General features: G+C 36.7%; 1 protein-coding gene across 2 annotated transcripts in view; it reads left to right on the top strand.

The window, feature by feature from the left end:
• MANBA (mannosidase beta) overlaps positions 1–16,567 on the top strand; it is a 98,466-nt gene that overhangs the window by 65,421 nt on the left and 16,478 nt on the right. For both annotated transcript variants that reach the window (XM_063108250.1, XM_063108249.1), the window contains 3 exons: positions 3,400–3,567; positions 8,649–8,867; positions 14,851–15,015. In XM_063108250.1, the coding sequence (XP_062964320.1) occupies positions 3,400–3,567; positions 8,649–8,867; positions 14,851–15,015 (552 nt within the window). The remainder of the gene's footprint in view (positions 1–3,399; positions 3,568–8,648; positions 8,868–14,850; positions 15,016–16,567) is intronic.

Raw genomic sequence — 16,567 nt, 5'->3', positions numbered from 1 at the left:
ATCTTTCCCTTTAGGAGAAAGTCTTAGAGAAATAGCTGATTCCAGATTTGGGACAGACCTGGAATATCTTTTTATTTAAATGGTAATGGTGTTTATTATAATATCATCAACTGATAATTTCAGCCACATATCTGAGGTCTATCAGCCTTGTGCTGAATATAATTATTTTTGTAGCGAGGTCTGTTTAGGGGGTGATTGTGCTTCGAAACACAGGTTGCATTACATTACCTTTACCCCAGATCTTAAGTGTAAGGCATGAATTTCCATGTAGAATCAGAGTGACATTCACAATACAAGAAAATTCTGAATCATGATGTACTCCCAAAATACAGCTTAGAAACTAATTTGTGAATGTATCATATGTGAGCAAAATACTACTGAAGCAGTCATTGGAGTGATTCATTGGTATCCATTAGAAATGATCACTAGAGTTTGCAAGACCATGCAGACATATTGAGTGGATTTCACAGTGTTCTGCAGTATGTCAAAGAAGGGAAGAAATTCATTTTCTCCATAATTTTAGATAAAGCCACTATGTGGATTATTTCTGACTCTCTGATTTCAGTTTCTCATGTCCAATTATCTGCTAGGTTTTTTTTGTAATGGTGATATATAAGAAGAAATATTTTGATTTCTTCTTGAATGGTGAGTCTGTCACCTTAGGCAGGTTACTTTACCTCTTTAGCTTCAATCTCTCTATCTATAAAACTGGTATGATTTTACTCTTCTCACAAAACTGTTTTGAAGATTAAATGGGATAATATATGTAAATAAGTACAGTATAGAAGAAATACAGAATAATATCAGCTGTTCCACCGGCACCACTACCTTGGCATGTCTTACAAGTCAGTCCACTAGCTTTCAACCAAATGCACTCTTCCATGACTTTTCATTTTGGCTAGAAACCTGAGAGTCATCTTTGATACTTTCTTTTTTCTTACCACCCGCATCCAACTAGTTTTAAAGCCCACCCAATTTTTTGATACCAATGTTACTTGTATTTGTATTTATCTTCTCATCCCTATACTTATTACACTAGTTCAGATCCTCATTTTCTGTCCCCTCGACCATTGCATTTGTTTTTTAATTGACTTCCCTAGCACTGGTCTCTCAACATGAGCTCACACTCAACAGAGCTGCCAAATCATCTTCCGCTGACATGCTTTGAGTCATACCACACTCCTGCTCGGCACCTTGCTCCTGGAATATCTCCACCTATATACAACAAGGAAGGACTTTGGAGAGACTCTGACCAACCAAAAGTGGGACAGTTTGAGATTCAGTAAGGACAGGAGTGCCGATGGATTGAAATCCATCAAGTATGTTAAAATCTGGAGTTCATAATATAGTGTCTGCAGATGTATATTTGTGTGAAAAACAATAGAGAAATGCATAAAGGAAGCGATTGCTGTTAATACTCAAGATAGTGGTTACTTTTGGAAGGAGGAAGGGGCTGTGATTGGAAGAGACATGGAGGGCTTCTGGAGTGGCTGAAAAGTTCTCTTTCTTGATCTGGGTGGTGGTTATAATTGCCTTATTATAATTCACTATGTCATAATTTATTTTTTTGTATCCGTGTTTCTTTTTAAAATAAAAGATTTAAAAGTTCAAATTGAATCCTTCCCTCGCTAAAAGCCCTCCAGAGGCTTCTGGTTACCCACAGGATGAAGCTGAAGATCCTCCTGTGAGGGATCCTGTTCCTGCCTGTGTCTCCAGCCTCCTCAAGCGCCATCTTCCTCTTGCTGTCTGTCCCCATCAACCTCCCTGTGGACCACCTCACTCATTCTCCCCTCACCCCTCCTACCTTGAGCATAACTTCCTCTGGGAAAAACCATCCTATATCTGCAAGTCTAGATTAGACTTATCCAAACTTTGCCTTTGTGAACACATCACACCGGTTCCCCACTCCCTGGCTGGATTGTTTGCTGAGTGGGTGGAGGGATGGATGGATGGATGGATGAATAACTTTTAAAATCTTAATTGTAGTTATGCAGGTTGCAAGCATTTCAATTGTATTTTTAATTTTCTTTCATGCAAATAATAAAAATATAACATCTATATACTTTCAATTCTTTTATATATTATTGAAGAACTACTTTATGCAGGGTTTGTTAAAATTTTAAAGTAAAGCTTCCCGTAGAACTCTAAGTCACCTTGAAGGGTGTGTGTAACACTGAGTCACTGAAGCTTTTTGCCTCTTCAGGATTTGTTTTTGTATTTTCATCAGCACCATAACCATGCTGGTCACAGTGGGCAGCAGCCCTGACTTTCCTGGGCATGCACAAAGGCAAAAAAAAAAAAAAAAGGAATATTGTTCACAAGGCTGGTTTAGAAAAACACAAGATCATAATTTTTTAAATGAAATATATTTCTGATACACCCTTTGAGTGTTTTAGCTTCCTGGATGGAGCCCACAGGAAGGGCATCAGTGGGGACCCCTCACTGTTATGTTCCATTACAGTGAAAGAGAAGCTATAAATATCAGTGAGGCAATATTGCCAAAACAGGTTCCAGAAGAATTCCTCTTGACCATTGACTCACCCTGTTCTCAAAGACATTTAATTGCCCTCCTTTGCTGTGGCACATGTCCGGGTGTGTCAGAAGAAAGGGACGTGTTTGAGTCTGCCCGGTGCATAACAGAGCTGGGTCCTTTTGTCTTTATGATGGGCCGGCCCAGGTGAGGCCAGTTCATGCAGGCCTCATGTCTTGAGGCTGGCAGGATTCTCAGATTCTCTGATTTCCTCTTCTATATTTAGACATGTTCAGTAACTTGCTTAACTTTAGTTGATTTTCTCAGAACATGACATTGATAGTAATTTCAGGAGACATCCTCCTGTTTGCCCTGTTTTCCTTTAGAGTATTCCATGTTTGTCTTTTGCTTCCAGAGTGCTCTAGTATTCACTTGCTTCCTAAAACCCTCTCTAGTTCCCATTCTGGTTTTCTGATCTTGGTGGAGACTGCACAGAAACCTCAGTGCCTCTTTCAGTGGCAGTGTTTGCTTTACCTCATGCAAAACTCCAACTTGCTCTTGAGATCTAACTCTTGTGATGTCATGTCTCCTGCCTTTTGTATTTCTTGGGATCTTTTTGTGGCAATTCAGATAATGGTGAGGTTGATTTCTTTTTTTTAAGGGCTCATATTTTCTTCAGTTTTTATAAAACTGAGAAAGGGAACCCTGTCTTATTGGTGTTTATAAAATTGAGTAAAGAAGAATCTCCCAGGTTTCTTCAAATATATTCCCACAGCTAACATGACTGTCCATTTTCTAGTGAGATTTCTGACACATGCACATAAGAATTTATGTGCAGAAATGCAATGGCTGTAATTTTATAAATAATTAAAGCTCTGAGTTTTCTATGTTAAGTATCTGAAAATTATTTTACGTTTCTTAAATTTCAGATCAGGAGACTGAAATTTCATCCCTCTATCATCATCTGGAGTGGTAATAATGAAAACGAAGCAGCACTGATGATGAATTGGTATAATATAAATGTCACTGACCTGCAAACCTACATCAATGATTATGTGACCCTCTACGTGAAAAACATCAGAGAGGTCGTCTTGTCAGTAAGTAATGATTTTTAATGCAATAGAATTTAATAACGTGTTTTTAAAATGGAGAAGTTTGAATATCAGTATAGTATATTTTATGCCCCTTTTTAGGGCAGTCTTCAACAGTATCATTTGAATACAGAGTATTGCATTGTGATGCTGCAGCATATGAAAGGATTCTGGATTGTAGACTTCTTTGGGGATTAATTTATCTGTGGAACTCTCCACGCATACACCAATATTGTAGGTTGTCACATGCTCCTTGGAGTCCATCCACAAATCCCCAAAGGTTTAGAATCTCTAGATAAGATGATTTATCGATATGCCACTTGTACAATCCTGTAAGTATAATTACTAAAGTATATTTTGATACATGTTATGTATGAATATGTTGGTATGTGATTTAAGGGGCAAGAGGAGAGGAGAGAAGTTCCCAGCTCCACCTTAGGGCCCTTCCTCTATGGTGGTTCTCTTTGCACCACTATTTGTCTAACAGGCATATTTTACAGGCATACATTAATATAAATTGGCCTTTTTTGTAAGGAAAGAAGCAGCATTTTTTCCCCAGTAGTATCTTCAAAAGTTATAACTTTTTAAAAACTGTAGTGTTTAACATATGCTTTAATAATCTAGCTGTCTTTACAATTTTATATCTGTAATTAGATGTTTTAAATTCCTGGGTATTTCCTGAAGTAATCTGAAAAGAGATGTATTTTTTAAATAGTATGTGATATTAGCATCTACATATGCCCAGTTGATGGCACTATTCCATTTAGGAGAAGAAACTTCAATGAGAATTCATGAAAAAAACATAGGCTCAAATTTATAACTTACTTGATAGACTAAGTCATGTGTCATGAAGAATTTTTCTATTCACAAAATGTGATGATATAAGCTTTAATTAATATTTATAGAACATTTATTTTATAATCTTTTTACTAACAGTATTGCTATAATATGTTTTTCTGTAATTGATGGATTTAAGAAATGTATTGTGATATCTGAGGATTTTCATTTCATAGCATAGTGGTTAAGCCCTCATGACTCAAATCCTGGCTGGGCCACTTACTGTCTGTGTAATCTTGGGCAAATTACTTGCTCTCCATTTTCCCATCTTTAAAATTGGGTTAAAAATAGGGACTAACTCTCAAGAGTTGTTACATGGATTAAAGGAGATACTGGATGGACGGTACATGACACAGACTTTGCATGTAGTGATGTTTTAATTAATACTAGTCATCACCACCTTCCTTGGTTTCATTCAAGGTAGGTCTTAGATATGTACACATTTTAATCTCTAATTTTAACACTACACTCTTGATCTTAAAAAAAATTAGTTTCTATGTGTCACTTCATTCGAAATGGAAATATGATGCCTTTCTCACAAGGGACCTGTGTATGAGTTGTGAGCAATAATTGATGTTTACAAATTTCCTTGAAGATGTACAGGATTAAGTGCTATGTAGTCATTACTGTTGTTATTTATATCAAAGCATGGGCACTTAAGGGAAAGCACCATGAATTGATACATCTGCACATTAATTGTAACGATTAATTTCCTATTGCATTTCACGTTTTCTTTTTATGATCATTCTTTTGGCTTATCTTAAGCATCTCTTGGTCTAAATAAGCATTTAAGGTCATGACCTAGAAGGAGGTCATCTGTGAGATATGTGACAAAAAAACAGGCTTCAAGAATAATTATTCATAAACAGAAGGAAATTGTAATGCATCATTAAGAGTGGATATTTTTAGGCAGAGTAATTTTACTGACTGGCTCAGCTTATCAAATTGTTCAAGAATCTGGAGAAATGAAGGGAAATCAATCAGGCTTGATCTATTAAGTCCAATTGATTGGCCTCCAATTTTACTTTAATGCCATTATAACAGAATATTTTTAAAATTTAGGATTGCCTATAATCTTACCATGCTCTTGAATGTTTTTAAATTCAACCAACATCTACTGAATATATATGCCCAGAGCAAAGCCTCATTCCCGATGCTGTGGGAATACTCTTATCTTTGTGGAGCTTACAGTCTGCTCTCAGAGGGAAACATGGAAAAAATTACCACTTCTACCGGGCAGAGTGAAAAAAGCACTGTAAAAGATGTAGTTCCCAAATGCTGGGAACTATGTGGAAGAATCATTAATTTAATTTAATTTTTTTGGTGGCTGACCGGTATGCAGATCTGAGCCCTTGACCTTGCTGTTACAACACTGTGCTCTAACCAACTGAGCTACCTGGCCAGCCCCCATTAATTTTAACTGGAAGAACCTGAGAAGGCTTTTAAGTAAAAGATGACACTCAAACTAAGCCTTAAGGGTGAAGTAGAATTTTGAGGCAAAGGATTGTCCAGCAGATATTTTAGGCCATGAAAACAACGGGAGTAAAGATAAAACGATGTGGAAGTATGTGAGGTATGTATAGGGAGCAGCAAGCAGTGCCCAGTACCTGAAAGCAAAGGACTCCTGGATTGGTGGGGGAGAGTCAAAGATAGAAAGCAAAATGACTGTTTGGAAGCAGATCATAGAAGGGCTTTGAATCATGTTATGGAGTGAGGCTTTATTCAGCAGACAGCAGGAAGCTTGTAGAGATTTTGGGGGAGGGGAGGAACTTTATCTGATCCAGGTTTCTGGAAGCTTCCTTTACTAGCAAAGAATTAGGGAAGTGAGACATTCTAGGCAAGGAAACCAGTTATAATAGTGGAGAACTCCAAGTTATTGAGTCTATTACATGCAAGGCATTAATTTATTAATTATAATTATATTAATATTATTATCATACGTTAATATGATAATGATACAGGTGCTTCGTATTATTTATTTATTTAATTTTTAGGGCTGCCCTGGAATGTAGGTGATACTGACTTTATTTTAGAAATGATAACATTGTGGGGTTAGAGAGATTAAGTGCTCAAGGTCATAGAGGTCATAGGTAGTGGAGTCCTGGGGTGGTACTGAAAATGGAGTGATGGGAAAAAATTATTTGAATATAGAGTTGGCACTATCGAGAGTGACTGAATGTGGAAGGTGAGAGAGAGAAAGGGAGAAACTGAAGATGACTCCTACTTGGGTACCATGAATCGAGGCAGGAATCACAGTCAAATAAATTTGGGATGAGTAAATAAGGAATTCTGCTTTGAAAGGTTGGATAGGAGATGTTGGCAGAACAACAGAGGTGGAAATGTGGCACTGATTGTTGGGAATGCAAGTGCGGGGGCGTGGGCTGGGAGTAATCAGAACACTGGTGGGAGGGGAAGTCGTGCTAGAGGGCGTAGAACAAGGAGAGCTGAGCAGTCTCCATCTGAGAGTGGAGAGAGTAGCTGGAGAAGGAAGAATCAGAAAGGTTGGGGGAAACTACAATGTGAAAGAGTAGTGAACAAGCAGTCAAGGGTGCAGAGAGCTTCGGAAATAACTGGTGATAAATAGGGTCATTTATTGCACACCAGAGAGGGAATAGAGGGGATTGAAAGAATTGCTGTCTTTGGAAAGTATTAGTCATTGGGAAGTTTTTGGAAAAAATTCAGTGGAGTGGGATGATCAATAATCAAATACCAGGGGCTGAGGAATGAGTGGGTGGTAAATAAATCTGATAGATTACAAGATCAAGGGAACTTTTTATCAGGATGAAGGAAGTCCTAAGGAAGCTGAGGGAAAAGACAAGTGGAGAGAGATTTCTTTTAAAAGAGTGGAGGATAATTTATTGGCTGTAGCACCAAAGTGAAAGAGAAAGACGACCAGAAGACAGGCTGGCAAAGGAAAGGAGTAAGGATGTTTTTTTTTTTTTTTCTGTGACAGAAGAGAAACAAGAAAAAAAATATGGATCATGGTCAGTCACCATGTCTCTGTTCCCTGCTGAACCTCCAGTACGTAGAAGGAACTGCCTGCCTGGCACATAGTAAACGCCTAAGAGAGACTTGATGTATGAGTATTTGATAAAGTCACACATTCGCTCTCTGTCTCTTTGCAGGGCTGAAAAATGCCTGAGACACAGTAAGCACTTGACAAAACCTACTAAGTGAATGAATCTTCTCAGTGAAATAGGAAGTGAGCTCATCTGTTGAGATGATAATACCACAACATTGTGACTTCTACGTGTGTGCTAGGCACCGAGTGAATGAAGTACTTACATGCTAGTTGCTGTGACAAACAACCACAGTATTTCTGTGGTTTACATAATAAAATCTTATTTCTTACTCACTAACACTATAAAGTGACTGCTCCTGATTGACAGACAGATCTCCTTCTATATCCCAGCTACACAGTCTCCTAGGCTTTCACCCACAAAAGGGGGAAGTCAGGACAAGAGTGAGGCACGTGGCTCCATGCAGATGCAGAGGGCTAGGAAGCCCCTTCCCAGGGATGGCTCTGTATTATGGACATGGGCACATGAGTTTCAGTGGGCACTTAGCCATCTGTTCCACTTACAAGTTATTTACCATTTACAATAACTCTATGAAGGAGGTACTGCTATTATTCTCATTTTATAGATAAGACTACTGAGGCTTAGATCTGTCCAAAAATAATTAGGTTCTAATCTGTGATTTAAACTAAGGTCCATCTGACACAATAGCTTCTGTTACTTAACTGCTAGACCTGTGGATCTTAAGTGGAGGTGATTTTGCCCTGAGGGAACATTTGGTAAAGTCTGTAGACAGTTTTAGGGGGTTGGGGGTGCTGTCATCTAGCAGGTAGAGGCCAGAGATGATTCTAAATATACTATAATTCCTAAGACCCCCCCCACCCCATACGCACCCCAAAGTCCAGCCCAATATGTCAATGGTGCCAAAGCTGGGAAACTCTGAACTAGACTGTACTGCCCGTGATGGATGGGAGAGGAGGCAAAACATGGTTGAAAAGGTTAGGAACAGCTGCTATGAGGGATGAGATAAGTGTTAATTAGGAAAAGATATTACGGACTGAAGAGCAGAGAGGTGCTGGTGGTTGTTGAACCGGGAAAAAGGTAAACGGTCCTATTTTTGTTCTATCAGCCACTTGACATTTCTGGGACTTGATAGTATTTTTAAAGAAGTAAATGATCTGTCGTTTACTGATGAAAATATTATCCTTTAAATTATTTTATTTCTGAACTCAGGGAGACAAGAGTCGTCCTTATATTGTATCCAGTCCTACAAACGGGGCTGAAACCATTGCAGAAGGCTGGGTCTCTAAGGACCCTTATAGCAAACATTTTGGTGATGTACATTTTTATGACTATATCAGCGATTGCTGGAATTGGAAAGTTTTCCCAAAAGCTCGATTTGCATCTGAATATGGATACCAGTCCTGGCCTTCCTTCAGTACATTAGAAACGGTAAGCCATCGTTTGATTTTCCAGTGATTCAGAATGGGAGACTATGGGCATATGTTACTTCTGAACAGTGGTTCAGAAAGTCAAGTAAAATGAACTTCTGATTTAAATGAACGTTTAGGAAGAAGATAGCTTTTTTTTTCTTTACATTTGGGGAGCTAAAGTCTTTAATCATTTTGGAGATTATAACTTTTCTATATTGCTTTTAATTATGTTCCTTCAGGAACATTTAAAAATTAAGTGGGAGCTAGTTGTTTCTTAAGCTTGGCTTCTTATCACCCATGAAAATAACTTGTACTTGTTACTTTCTGTATGTCATTCAGCTGTTTTACCATTCACAGATATTCAGTACTGGCTAGTTCACTGTAGTAAGAGAGGTGAATGTGACAAGTAAATCTTTGTCTAATGTTATCCTGTCTTATCTTTTCTCTCCTCTTCCTCCCCTTCAACCTCCTCCTTTTCTTCATGTTGGTGTATTTGATTTTCTGTATGGATTTCCACTCTCTGTTCCTAAAGGTTCGGTTTCAGAGTTGTATGTGTTCTTTTTATTTTAACAGCTTTATTGAGATATAATTTAACTTACCATACAAGTCACCCACTTAATGTGTACCATTTGATGGTCTTCAGTATATTCACAGAATTGTGCAACCATCACCACAATCTAATTTTAGAACATTTTTATCACTCAAAAGAAACCTTGAACCCATTAGCAGCCACGCGCCACTCCCCTGTCCCTCTTACCCCAGTCCAAGGCACCACACTAATCTACTCTCGTGTCTATATATTTGTCAGTTCTCCACATTTCATATAGTTGGACTCATACAATATGTATATTTTTGAGACTGGCTTCTTTGTCTTAGCACAGTGTTTTCAAGGTTCATGCATGTTGTACCTTGTATTAGTATGTCATTCTTTTTTATTGCTGAGTAATATTCTGTTGTATTGATATACCACATTTTGTTTATTCATTTATCAGCTGATGGACTTTTGTGTTATCTCCACTTTTGGGCTATTATAAATAATGCAGCTATGAACATTTGTGTACATGTTTTTGTGTGAACATATATTTTCATTTCTACTGGTTATATACCTAGGAGTGGAATTGCTGGGTAATGTGCTAACTTTGTGTTTAACATTCTGAGGAACTGTCAAATTGTTTTCCATAGTGGACGCACCATTTTACACCACCAGCAATGTATGAGGGTTCCAATTTCTCCATATCCCTGTCAACATTTCACTTGTTCTTTTCCTTTTTCTCTTACATTTTCCCGGAAATTTACATTTACAGGCAATTTGCATTTCCTTGATGGTTAATCATGTTGAACATCTTTTCACATGCTTATTGGAAATTTGTATATCTTTCTTGGAGAAATGTCCATTCAGATCCTTTACCCATTTTTAAATTGAGTTATTTGTCTTTTTATTATTGAGTTGTAAGAATTTTTAAAATATATTCTGGATATAAGTATTTTTAACAGATGTATGATTTGCACATATTTTCTGCCAATCCGTGGGCTGTCATTTTACTCACTTCATGGTGTCATTTAAAGCACAAAAATTTTTAATTTTGATGATGTCCTTCTTGCTAATCTCCTCTCTTATCTCTTGGGTTTTTGTTGAAATCATTGTCTAACTCCAGTGACAAGGGTGACAAAGGTTTACTTCTGTGTTGTCTTCTAAAAATTTTATAGTTTTAGCTCTTACGTTTAGGTGTAGAATCCATTTCGAGTTATTTTTCTGTATTGTGTAGGAGTCAAGTTCATTCTTTTGCATGTGGATAGCCTGTTATTCCAATTCCATTTATTGAAAACACTATTCTTTCCACCATTGAACTCTCTTGGCCCTGAAAATCAATTGCCCTTAAAAGTTAGGATTTATTTCTGAATTCTCAGTTTTGTTCCAGTGTCGTATTTTATACCACTATGCACTGTCTTGATTACTGTAGCTTTGCAGTAAGTTTTGAAATCAGGAAGTACGAGTCCTACAACTTTACTCTTTTCAGAATTGTTTTGACTATTCTGGGTGTCTTGCATTGCCATATGAATTTTAGGATTGGTTTGCCAATTTCTTCAAAAAAGCCACCTGGGATTTTGATAGAGATTCTGTTGAATCTGTAGATCAGTTTGTGGAGTATTGCCATCTTAGCAATATTAAGTCTTCTGACCCATGATCATGGGATGTCTTCTTTAATTTCTTTCAACATCGTTTTATAGTTTTCAGTGTATGAGTACAAACACTTGTTTCGTTAACTTACTCCTAAGTGTTTTATTCTTTTTGGTGCTATTGTAAATGGAATTATTTTCTTAATTTTATTTTTAGATTGCTCATTATTAGTATATAAAAATGATTGATTTTTGTATATTGAGCTTGTATCCTGCAAATTGGCTAAATGCAAATACCTCTAATTGTTTTTTTTGTGTGTGTGTGGGTACTTTAGGATTTTCTCTACATAAGATTAGGTCATCTGCAGATAGAGATAGTTTTATTTCTTCCTCTCTGTTATGGATGCTTTTAATTTTATTTTCCTGCCAAATTGCCCTGGCTAGAACCTCCAGTACAATGTGAACAAGAAGTGGTGAGAACAGTCATCCTTCACTTGTTCTATTTTGTAAGGGGAAACCTTGTAGTCTTTTCCCATGTACAATGATGTTAATTATAGGGTTTTTGAAGATGCCCTTTATAAGGTTGAGAAAGTTCCCTTTTATTTCTATTTGTTACTCAACTAGTATGTTACTCATATCATGACAGATTGTTGGATTTTGTCAAATGCTTTTCCTTCATCTACTGAAATGATTGTGTGGTCTCCTCTCCCCATAACTTGTGTAAGGTAATCACAAAAAATATTTTAAGACAATTTCAAACTTTCTCAATTTCTCCACCTGAACACAACTATATTTGTTTCTACACACTGAAATTATATTGTGGTTTTAACTTTAATAACATCATAACCTTAGTTCAACCCTTTGTCTTTTTAACTGACAAAACTGTATATATTTATTGTATACAACATGACATTTTGAAACATATGTACATTATGGAATGGGAAATCTCCTTTTTTATTATTATTATTTCCAAATTGTGGGGCTAATCTTCTGGTAATACTGTTTTTTCAAAATGGAGAATAAAGTTCAGTATCCTGCCTGACTCAGGCAGGAATAAGTGTTGAGAATGGGAAGGAAGGAATGAAGGAAGCAAAAATATTTACTAAGCAGATGCTCTGTACAGGTACCTGTTCTTTTATTTAGCAATAATTCAACACCTCCATGTTGACTGGAGCCCAGGAAGAAATCAAAGCAGTGCAGGGTAGGAGTTCTACCCATGTCACCTGGGTAAATAAGTAGCATATCTGGATTCAAACTTATTGTCTGACTCCAGAGCTGATACATTTTCTTTTCACCACACTAGAAAGGTTGGTGTTAGAAATTGCTAACCTTTTCTTCAAATCTATTAGCATTTCTATTCACCTTCTTAAAATAATGGAATTGCCATGTTTTTGTGAAATGCCTGATGATGTTCAGAGATACTAAATTCTACATTTTAAAACAGGAAAAGGTGAAAAAAAGTTCTGCCCATTATGAACCATCTTTATCTCTTGATTTAATCATCTCTTTTTAAGCTACATTGCTTAGTTGAGAATTTGAATAGGAAATTTGGAAATAAAAGAAACCAAAAGATTAACTTTACATAAAACTTAGACTCTTAGGTTTTTTTCATGTATTCAACGAGTCTATTAAAATGTTTCTTTAATTTGGGATATATTACTTTTTCATGAAATAATATTTTCAGCAGGTGATTGTCAATATTGCATGGAGATTAAAAGCTTGGGCTTTGGAATAAACAAAACTGGATTGAATGCAAGAGTCACCACTTGTTAGCTGTTACCTTGGGCAAATTACTTAATCTTTTTGAATTTCAGTTTCCTCATCTGTAGATTGGGGTTAATAGTGCATACCTCATAAGTGTGTGTGTGTGTGTGTGTGTGTGTGTGTGTGCAGGTATGCATTTAGGTATGCCTGTGTGTATGTGTTTGTGCATAAAGATTAAGTTAATTAATACATTGAAGCATTTAGCACAGTTCCTAACACATAGTGAGAACCCATAAAATGTAAACTATTATTACCATTAAAATAATCCATTCTAACCGTGGGGTTTATAGGAAAGTTTTATTTTCTTCAGATGTTTCTAGATTTAATGAACAAGGGGCTGGAGCACTAACTAACTTTGGATCTTGGGCAAGTTACTTAACCTTTCTGTGCCTGGTTTTCACATCTATAAAATAGGGTGATAATAGTACCTACTCATAGGGTTGTTATGAGTATTAAATGAGTTAATATTCTGAAAGCAGTTAGAACTTTGCCTAGCACTTTCCTTCTGGTAAACATGGTTATATGTGAAATTTTAAAAACTTCCTAGTCAGAGTTATAAGAAAGTAAAAAGCTTCCTATATAACTAAAGATTAGGTTTACTGATTATATTAGTCCATTTCTGTTGTTTATAATAAAATACCCAGAACTGGGTAATTTTGTAAGAAAGCAAAATTTATTGCTTACAGTTTCAGACGCTGGGAAGTCCAAAGTCCAGGGAACACAGCTGGTGAAAGTCTCCATGGTGGTGACAGTGATGGCAGGGTATCACACTGAGAAAATGGCAGAGCAGAGAGAGTGAGAGAGAAAACAGTAAGAGCAGAGTAAACTCATTCACTCTCTTTTTAAAGCCCTCAGAACCACTCCCCTGACCACCATTTTTAATCCATTCACTACCACGTGGTCCTGCAATCCAGTCACCTCTTCAAGGCCCCACCTTTCAATCACTATAATAGGATTTCCCACCCTTAACAGTTACAGTGCGAATTAAGTTTTGGGGGAACATTCAATCCACTACACTGATTATGGGCTAAATTAAATAATTACCAATCAGAGGTCTGGGAAGCCCAAAGGTGTGTTTCAGAATTTAAAATGGAGGAAGTATAGAAAGAAGAGAAGTCTATTGGTAAAGGTTTATGCCTCTAACATATGTACAGGATTATTGTGAATATGAATATCTCTTTTAAATAAATAATTGGAATACTTAGTATTCTCTATGATTCTGACGGTGGCAATTTGGAAAAATAGGTATAATTTGGAAAAACTTCCAGATTAAATATGGCTAATGTATATTTTTTATGTTTTGTTATAAATTAATTCTCAAAGAATAGCTTTTTTTTTTTTTTTTTAAGGTGATTTGCTCGTGTATTACATGATTACCGGGAATTATGTCATTCTTTATTAATAGGGATATAGCTTTTTAATTTTCAGGTTTTTGGGGTGGGGGGCAGAGTATAATTTTTCAAAGTATCTGTGTAACTTGGATTAAAACTCTGGATTCAAATGTAGCCAGAAATTAAGATTGATTCTTAGGGGAGAGGACTGTCATTATTTGGTTGTGTCTTCAGCTATATGAAAATTAAACATGGGCCTATCTGTTATGTTTAGCAATCCCTGAGAAACAAATAAGCAATATGAGCAAGCTGTAAAGCATTTACTGTCATTATAGTGCCATTTTATTACTATTTAATAGTTGTGACCATTTTAACAGAATGTGTTAAAATGGTCAGTCTATTGTTCAGTCTTGACAAACTAATAATGGATAAAATATTTACCTAAATAGATGAAATAATACTTTAAAATACACATAATGAATGTTTCAAACACCAGAAATATGTTTTGATAAGGCAAGACTTTTGAGAAAAATACCCTAATGTAACTTTCTAGGCTTGAATAAGGGAGGAGGTAGCTGCCAGATCGTGGTTTTGTGATTTAACTTTGCACAGGCTAGTCTTTCACCAGTAACGAGTATGATGCAAAAACACATAAGAAATGAGAGCTCCAGAACAAATCTAGAGCTCTTATCCCTTGTGTAGAGTACTTCTCAGGTTTGCCAGGAACTTAGAGAAAAGTAGTGTTACTGCTGACTTTCCAATTTGTAACTCTCATTCTTTATGCAAAAGGTTTCATCTAAGGAGGACTGGTCTTTCAAGAGCAAATTTTCACTTCACCGACAGCATCATGCAGACGGTAACCACGAAATGTTGCATCAGGCTGGGCTTCACTTCACACTTCCCCAGAGCACAGATCCATTACGTACATTTAAAGATACCATCTACCTTACTCAGGTAAGTGGTTTTCATTCTGGAGTTGAACGGTTTCCTGTAGCGAACATAAGAGATCATGCAGATTTTGAAGGCCTTATGTGGTGAAAAATATTCAGGTTTTCATTCTACTGATTAAGGAACTTATTTTCTTCAAACACATATGATGACACATAATACTTGAAAGAGTTCATTTTTGGCATTTTTCTCTCTTACCAGAATAGCTCATGAAGTTAAACTGTTCATTATAATGCTCCCTAGTTCAAGATTACTATAAAAGTTCAGTAGTTAAGACAGTGGCATTTCCCAGGATAAAATAGAACAATAGAATGCAACAGAGTCCAGAAACAGACTCATGCATAAAATCGTTGGTCACCTGATTTATGGCCACAATGCCACTTCAGTTCAGTGGGAAAGGGATAGTTTCATCAATAAACAGTGCCTTTTCAGGTGGATACTTTTATGGGGAAATAAATGGATCTCGACAATATATATAAAAATAATTTGAACAATAGTCAAAGACTCAAATGTGAAAAGTACTACAATAAAGCTTTTAGGAGAAAACATAGGAGAATATCTTTATTACCTTGGGATAAGCAAAGAATTCTTAAACAGGACGTAAAAAGCACTACTATAAAAGAAACTATGGATAAATTATACTTTATTAAAATTATGGACTACTGAATATCAAAAACACCATTAAGAGGAAGAAAAGGCAAGCCACAGACTGGGAACCAATAGTTGCAGTTCATATAGCTGATAAAATGTTTGTATCCAGAATGAAGAAATTTTATAAGCAATAAGAAAAAGACAGAAATTCTATTCAAAAATGGTCAGAAACCTTGACCAGGCAGTTCACCAAAGATTGATATCCAAATGGTCAATAAATGTATGAAAATGTGCTCAATTTCATTCTTAATCAAGGAAACGTAAATTAAAGCCATACCAGGATACCCCTACACACACTTAGCAGAATGGCTAAAATTAAAAAGATTGACAATACCGCCTATTGGTGAGGAGGTGAGACAGCTGAAACATTGAGACATTGTTAGTAGCAGGGTAAGTTTGTTTAACCATTTTGGAAAATTTCATGGTAGTTTCTACCTGTATTAGTCTGTTTTCTGTTGCTTATAACAGAATATCTGAAACTGGGTAATTTTTTTTTTTTTTTTTTTGTGTGTTTTTGTGACCGGTAAGGGGAACGCAACCCTTGGCTTGGTGTCGCCCGCACCGCACTCAGCCAGGTGAGCGCACTGGCCATTCCTATATAGGATCTGAACCCTGCGGCCCAAGCGCTGCACTCTCCCGAGTGCTCCACAGGCCGGCCCTGAAACTGGGTAATTTTAAAGGAACAGTATATATTTCTTACAATTTTGGAGACTGCGAAGTCCAGGGTCCAGGGGGCGTGTCTGGTGAGGGACTACTTCTTGGTGGGGACTACCTACAGAGTCCCATGGCAATGCAGGGTCTCACATGACGAGAATGGCATGAGCAGGAGAGCATTAATGTGCACATTCACCCTCCTTATAAAGCCATCAGAACCACTCCCTGATAGCTCATTAAATCACTAACCCAT

This window comes from Cynocephalus volans, chromosome 9 (assembly GCF_027409185.1).
Source record: "Cynocephalus volans isolate mCynVol1 chromosome 9, mCynVol1.pri, whole genome shotgun sequence".
In the NCBI taxonomy this organism is placed as follows: Eukaryota; Metazoa; Chordata; class Mammalia; order Dermoptera; family Cynocephalidae; genus Cynocephalus; species Cynocephalus volans.
This window is presented reverse-complemented; position numbering and strand designations above follow the sequence as displayed.